Source organism: Sinohyriopsis cumingii, unplaced genomic scaffold, assembly GCF_028554795.1.
Source record: "Sinohyriopsis cumingii isolate HCF-2022 unplaced genomic scaffold, ASM2855479v2 utg001820l, whole genome shotgun sequence".
In the NCBI taxonomy this organism is placed as follows: domain Eukaryota; kingdom Metazoa; phylum Mollusca; class Bivalvia; order Unionida; family Unionidae; genus Sinohyriopsis; species Sinohyriopsis cumingii.
The window spans coordinates 313,033-320,859 of NW_028316063.1; the positions used below are offsets into that span (position 1 = coordinate 313,033).

Consider the following 7,827-nt stretch of genomic DNA (forward strand, 5'->3'; position numbering starts at 1 on the left):
GAACATTACATACAGAGTATTTCAACACTGTGGACTATCATGCATAATTTTAACGGACTTGTACTAAAGGTAATGGACTTGTAGTAAATGTAATGGGCTTATAGTAAAGGTAATGGACTTATAGTACAGATAATGGACTTATAGTAAAGGTAATGGACTTATAGTACAGGTAAAACGTTTCTCATTCCTCAGAAGTTTCTTGTGATGAGGTCAGTGTTTTTATGTGGAGCATTTGTATTTACTGACGTGACTGACATGATTTGTTCAGCTAATTCATCATTTTAAACATCTAAAAAAATATAAAGTAATGCTATACACAGAGACACTGAAGCTCTCATAATTACAGAGTCTCTCATCACATAAGCACTTTGAAGAAACTTTTATAGATATCTTAGACTTTGTGAAACTTGGATTACTCTTTGCAGACTTGTCCAAAGAGGGCACTAGGGTTGACAACACTGGTTCGAGTCATAGAGTTGATCTCCTGAAGGAAGTTTGCTAGTGTCATGGTAAGGGGTCTGGGTTTACCAAGGCTGATCCTAATGCTTGGCTGCAACAACAGAAAAGACATAATGAGTAAATGATACATTACACAACCTTCAATACCTAATTCCTACAAAATAAACATGCATAAAGTCAAGAGTTTAGGCAGATTTGAACCAAAACATATTTAAATAATGGAATATGAAAGAATAAGGTACTTTAAGATAAACAATAATAATAATATCTACTTGTACAGATGATGGAATAACTAACATGACAAATAGCATTCCATGTCAGAAATATTAAATGAGGTCAAGCTGATTATATATTCAAATAGTAATAAGTGTTCTGTCCAACCCAGTGTCTCACCTTCATCCCTCTGTAGATGTATATCTGACTTATACAAATTAAGTTGATGATGAGACCATGAAAGTATGACACCCATGTCGTATCATACTTTCACATGTGAGACAATAAAAACTTGTCAACCTAGTAGAAATCCTACATAGAAGACAAAATGAGGATATGTAGAATAATTCATGCATTAAAAAGACAATCTTTAAATCCATACCAAATCCATAATATAATCATCCTCATCTCTACTGCTGGAGCTGTCACTGATGTATTTCTTGCCAGGCAGAAAGAGTGGTCCCCCTTCTTTGTTCCTTTCCATCAAGAGGTTCTCCAGACTGTTTGTCTGAATCAAATTCTGAAAACAAAATGTCAGCGTTATTTATTCATCAACAAATAATTTAATGGATTTCATGATTCTCTCTTTAGAATAGATTAGAAATATTCAAATGAGCCAGTATGAACAAAAAGTAACAATCATCTCCTTAGATAAGTCATTTGCATGTCACTGCAGCCTATTTTGCTGTTGGATACTTACAAATTGTATCAGAGGAAATTTAATTAATGAATTCTGATAAAGACACCATACCTAAAAGATGGTGGTACATAATCAATAGGACAATATTAAAGCTTAAACTTTGAGACTAAGATTTTATGTTACCGCTCAAACTAAATCTACAAAGATTATGTCAAACAGAATAATTCCTTCTGAATAAAGACAGACTTCAACACAGATTAATATGGACAGAATTTATAAAAGTGGGGGGTGAGTGAAAAAAAGGAGAGATAATGATCTAATGGATCAAGACAAAACCTGTTTTACTCAAAAATGCATTATTCAACAGTAATAAAGTAAAGGACAATATATTAGTTTGTTGTTTCCTTTTTCTTCTTACAAATATTACTCACCTGCATGGCTGCATTGAAGTAACATGTGTTCCCCACATTACACAAACCCTGCAAGTATTCAAGTTAATAGATTTCAATGAACAGTTTGTAGTGTTTCATCAGACAATTTCAAAGTTTCGCCTAACAAAGCAATTTTAGTATTGAGCTCATCAATAACATATCCGATAATTACTACCCATCACTTGTTAGTTTTAGGGGTGTATAAAATGTTTTTAATTACTTTCGCAACTTAACAAATATGTTTACATCTGCTCTTCACACTCAGTGAATCTGGACAAACTTTTTTATTATAAAAAAAACTGCCAATCAGCAGAAGATGTGTGTGTGTGTGTGTGTGTGATTTTGGATTCTTAATGTAGCATTAACAATTTTTCAGTCATATCACTATGATGTCTGCAGTGTGACAGTTTTATAGTAATGTCTAGAACTGGGGCATCATGCCGCAGACATGTAGTATGATGTCCCACCCAGTCATATTATCCTGACACCAGGCCAACCAGCCCTAACATTAACCTCTGAATGCAGACTGCCAAGCGAGGCAGCTGTTAATACCATTTTTGTAAGTCTTTGGTATGACTCAGCTGGAGGTCGAATCCATGACCTTCCACATCCGAGGCAGATGCTCTAACCACTAGGCCATGGGAGTGGTATTCAGCAGAAGACATAATAAACATGTTGATAAACAATGTTCTTGTTAACAAAGAGGTTCTTTAATGAAACAAATTTGGTTCCATACCATTACTTTCTGGCTTGATGGGCCCTTGCTCTCCTGTGAGGAATAAAGATTGAAGGATGCAGTTGGAACCGATGCTGTATGGGCTGTAACTGGGAAAACAGAAAAAGGAATATAAAAGGCTGGTTACCAATCAACTGTACAACTAGCATACATCTCTCTCTCTCTCTCTCTTTATCTGTATATATATATATATATATATGTATATATATATATATATATATATATATATATATATATATATATATATATATATATATATATATATATATATATATTTCACCTGACAGTGCTAACATGGCCATAATTGGAAGCGTTGGATGTGCATCACAGATATACCATCTCTATCAGTCTCTTAAACTTGTGGGTTCAGTTGTCCTCAGATTTTATAGATGTAAGAAATAAAGTGAATACATGAAAGCATGTTTTGGGAAGAAGTTCTTGTGGAAAGGATTTCTATATCACTTCAAAATAGAAAATACAACGGCAGGTCATTAGTTACCTCTGCTGCATAATCGTCCGTTCATATTCATTTAAAACTTTCATACTTCCCACTCCAAAAAAGTTTATTGCATCATGAAACAAGAAATCACTGATTATGTAGCCAATCTTTGCTTTTACGAGTCCCAAACAGTCATTATAAACATTATGATGCAGAAAATAATATAGACATTCTTGCTCCTTTTCTAACTAAAGATTTGTTTGCAATCTGTTGTACTTATATTTGAACTTTGAATCACGTAAAAATTTAAAATTTGAATTTTAATAAGCACTATATAACATGAACTGCGCTGATGCACCAAAAACTACCTACATATTTACCTCCCCTACATACTCACCTACCTACCTACTCCAACAGACCATTTAAGGCAAAAGAAAGCAAAATGAAAAGGACATTTTTTTCAAATAAAAGTGTACGTACTAAATGGACTTGGAAAAAACCCTGAAATTAATGGTGTTTTTTTGTGTTGCAATATTTTTTTTTTTTTTTAAATTGTTCTTCTAATAATCTGTTTGAAAAAGCTACAACCACCCCTAGAAGCCATATTTTATTGGATGAGGTTCATAGGATTTAACTAACCTTTGAGCAACAGCCTGCAGGACAAAGTTCATGCATCAATAATTACCTTGATTTGCCACTACAACTGAGGCCATGCAGGAGCATGCAGTATAGACATCACCAATCCATGCCATAATTTTCTGAGTTAATGAGCCATTTCTACCCTTTAAAGAATCAACACTGGGGACTGCAAAAGGAAAGAGAGTAAAAAAGTAAGCTTAATGGCTGAATGTGTGGAATAAAATTAATCAGCATGAAAATGCTGCCTTCATATTTGTTATCATTATATTAATCCTCATTAAATTATGCACTACAGTATGAATACCCAATGTTGTGGCAAACTGCATCATGATGATATCAGCTTAAAATTTAACTTTCACTGGACCATATCGTGTTGGTTCTCCTTCTATGTGCTCCAAGATGAAGCAAATAAAGTCCCTTCCTCTTCTGGGGATCTCATACTGGCACATCTTGCTGGAGATAATGGTTTGGATGAAAATAATTTTATTCAAGTCACACTCCACAAACTGCTTCTTTAATTTTGCATTTACAAACTTATGGCACAAGATATTAAGAAAGGTACCAACATTGTATGGATAAAAATTTGTCATTTTTATCAATGGTTATAAATTCTTCATAAATAATTGATAAATAATCCATAAAAAAATAGGTCTTTCTAAATCAAAATGTTTTAAACTTCAACAACTGCTAAAAAATTTAAAAAGGACATCTATACATGAATAGTATACAAATACTATTAGTGTTATTTTTCTTTTTCTTTTAATAGCAAGTGTGAGAAGGAAAACAATCAGCAAACACCGTCAACAAATTGATCAAGGACAGAACATGTCATCTGACATGGTTAACATATCTCCTCATATGCCCTTTGTTGACTGTGCCATCGATGTTCAATTAATATTCAAGTTTTTTTAAGACCATTAGCAATTGAGTTTTATGTTAGAAGTCAAGCTCAATTTTACAGTTACAATTACTTACTTTTAACATTATGTTTGGCATTTTATAAAACCACATCAGTCATTTGCAAGTGAAAATGCACATTGTTCTATTACATTCACCTGTGGTACATGTATACACACAAGGACACTATATGTCTTGGGACACCCTCAAATATTTTCAAACGTAATATTTTATGACCTATACAAATTTGGACAATAAATTATAGCAGTTATATGGTAGTCTGCTCATATGTAAGCAGCTCTTAATATGTATATGTTTATTGGACTGGATTTCTATCAGAAAACATGAGGCAAATAAACCCAGATGAAACAATGAGCTCACAAATGAATATTGTGTTAGAAATTACAATTTATGTTAAGCCAAAACACAAGACAAAAATGAATTAATGTGGAAAGGTAATTCATGTGACCTCCAATCACTAATGACCCTATCAACGGTGTGACTATATGTGGACTCCCCAACAGTACAAGCTAGTGTGAAAACTAATGCTACTTTCCAGCTGGGACTCATCAATACATAGTGCAAACATTTACATGTAAAAGTAACAATGCATAGTGCAGACCTTTCCTCAGTAATATCAATACACAGTACAGACCTTTACATACAATAGTATCAATACATAGTACAGACATTTCCTTAGTAATATCAATACACAGTACAGACCTTTGCATACAATAGTACCAATACACAGTACAGACCTAAACATACAATAGTATCAATACATAGCACAGACCTTTACATGAAAGAGTTTACCACATATATTGATGGATGGTGTAAAAATCAACAAGACTGACTTAGAACCCCTAAGAGGTATTAGAGATGATGTAATTTCTATCAGCAAAAGCAAAAAAACTGGTAAACAATCATAGCCACCTAGCAGTGGTCAAGGGAGGTAAAAGCAAAGGTTGGTAAGAATTTCTTCCCTTTGCCTTTGACAATTTTGTTTTTGCTTCTCTTCTTGTGATTGCTAGATTGGATAGCTAACAGAACATCTTTCTAATGTTAATGCAATCAGGTAATGTATTCAAAAGAGAAACTGAGATCTTTGAGGCTGATTTACCCTAAACTGGTAGGCCAATAATGCTCATAATTTACAGATCAATAAAATCAACATTACTGATTGGTTCCCGCTTTACATTACACTAGATTATCTCTGTAAGGGATTGCGTGAAGCCATGTGTTGGGAAGAAGTAATTTATAGCAATGAATCATCTTTACCTCTTGCTAACTTCTGAAGATGTTTCATGCATTTTTCCAGCCGCTTGCTTTGGACATCTGGGATCTCTTTCTTGCATTCAAGACACCTGAAAGTTTATGCTTCCATTTTTAAATTCTGACAGAAGTAAAGTCGATATATGTTTTCATAATAAAAATAAATCCTAACATTTGCTGACCCAAACTGTTTTTTTAAGTGGGTTAATAGGTATTTATTTCCTTTGAGTTTAGGATCTTCAGAAATAAGCATTACTCTACAGATTTTATTAGTCCAAGTTTAAATTTTTTAAAAATTCCAATACCAAGTTTGACTGACATAGAATCAAATTTTATAGTCAGGCCCCACAATACAATCCAAATATGTGAATCCAACTTTCTTGTATTCTTGACATATTTCTGTAAAATTATTTTATTGTTAAATGTCAGCTAATAACATACTGGTTAGGTAAGGTAATTTAAGCATTTATTGCAACTTCTGACATGCATGAAATGTTTTTGAAACACAAATAAATTTCTTACAAAACCATCCATGTAGTTGTATTGATGACCAGAGCATGAGAGCTGGAGCCTGCAGAAGCAATATGTCTCAATGCATGACTTCCTGGGGAGCTATTGCCACAACCCTGTTACAGATAACAGAAAATGATCATTAGAGTGAAATATATTCTTCAATAATAATTACCCATTCACAGTTATGTTAGGAATTTATCCACAATCTCACAAATCCCTCCCTCCCAAGTTAAAACAAAATGTCAGTCATGTCTTTGGCTCATTTTACCATCAGAAGTGATAAAAAAATAACCTTATTTCTAAGGTAAGTTCAAACAAGAATTTTGATAGAGGGACTAGTGCCCAAACACAATAAACTGTCAATTACTACTGAAGACAATGTTTACCATAAGCTGCACTTCAAAGGCAAGATTGGGTTCTGTTGATGCCTAAAGATAGTCCAAAGATGAAAGTTGAAGGACTGATTCCCAATGAATGGGAACCTGTTCTTGAAAATCAACGCAAGATTAATCACAAGTGAAACCAAACCACTCTGGTCCAAATGCCCATAGTCTGGAACAAGCAATGAGGTGTATTACCTCAATGTATCAGACAGCTAAAATAGCTAGAACCAATTTTGGTACCAGAGAGGGGTCAATGCAGCTACAGGCAGTGGAATGAAGGGTGTCTTGCAGCCACATAAGAACCCATGTGAAAGTTCACATGATGTCTGTGTCTGAAATCATAGAACAGTACCTCTGAACTGCAATGGGAGCTAACTAGAGCCCTATCAAGAAGCAAGTTATTTCTGGTACTGAAGCTTTTAACTACAGATCTGTTTCTGATCCCAACACTATTAGAAAACTCTCCATTTATCTTCACAGGTTTTCAGTGTGCTAGGTCTTTTTGCCTGACAAAGTGTGTTCACCTCTAGTTCTAAGAAGAATTTCTTTCTGAGAGTTTGCTTGATGGGAGCCAGACAGATTCAGCATCTCCTGGATTGGATAGAAAAACTGTATTCACAACTGCCTGACCTGGTGAGGAGAAAAAGGATCTTCTGGGAATCTCTGAATGTAAACTTCAATAGCCAAGTGATCCATGACTTTCCTTGCTTCAGGGAAGCTATTAGGATTTGATGGCATTCAAATTCAACACATAATTTATTTCCCTAGAATACAAAGTGAAAATGAAATTATTGCAGACACAAGTCCTAATAATTAAAAGTTCTAAAATCTTTAGCAGATATCCAAACTGAGTCCAATGCTGAAGTGTTGATGTGTCTATGATGCCCTGTATAATGCTGATTTGCCAAATCTTTCATTGAAACGCTGTTATATAATTCCAGTTTGAATTCACTATAAATCCCAGTGAATGTATATGTCCAAGAATAATATTTTTTTATATTTCCTGAGAAAAGAAAATCACTAACTTAAATAATTTGTAGAAAAAATTCCAGCCCAAATGAACACTGAGCACAATAATAATACAAACTGATTCTGCTAAAACCTTAAGCATGAATGAATATTTTTTCCAGTAACAAGATTATATAGTTTTCTACTTTACCTCAGGTCACAATTAGCATTTTTTATTTAAAAAAACAAAAAACACT

At 33.8% G+C, this 7,827-nt stretch overlaps 1 protein-coding gene across 1 annotated transcript; it reads right to left on the reverse strand.

The window, feature by feature from the left end:
- Positions 1 to 412: 412 nt before the first annotated feature.
- LOC149771492 (ubiquitin carboxyl-terminal hydrolase 16-like) lies at positions 413 to 1,749 on the reverse strand. The gene is made up of 3 exons (XM_089948380.1): positions 1,744 to 1,749; positions 1,055 to 1,192; positions 413 to 550 (listed from the first exon to the last, which is right to left on the reverse strand). The coding sequence occupies exons 1-3, from the start codon at positions 1,747 to 1,749 to the stop codon at positions 413 to 415; spliced, it is 282 nt and encodes a 93-aa protein (XP_089804506.1).
- Between the last annotated feature and the right edge of the window lie 6,078 nt (positions 1,750 to 7,827).

Coding starts and splice junctions, on each gene's coding strand:
- LOC149771492 (XM_089948380.1), bottom strand. Junction 551..1,054: donor ATGATTATATTATGGATTTG/GTATGGATTTAA, acceptor CTGTTGTTGCAG/CCAAGCATTAGGATCAGCCT.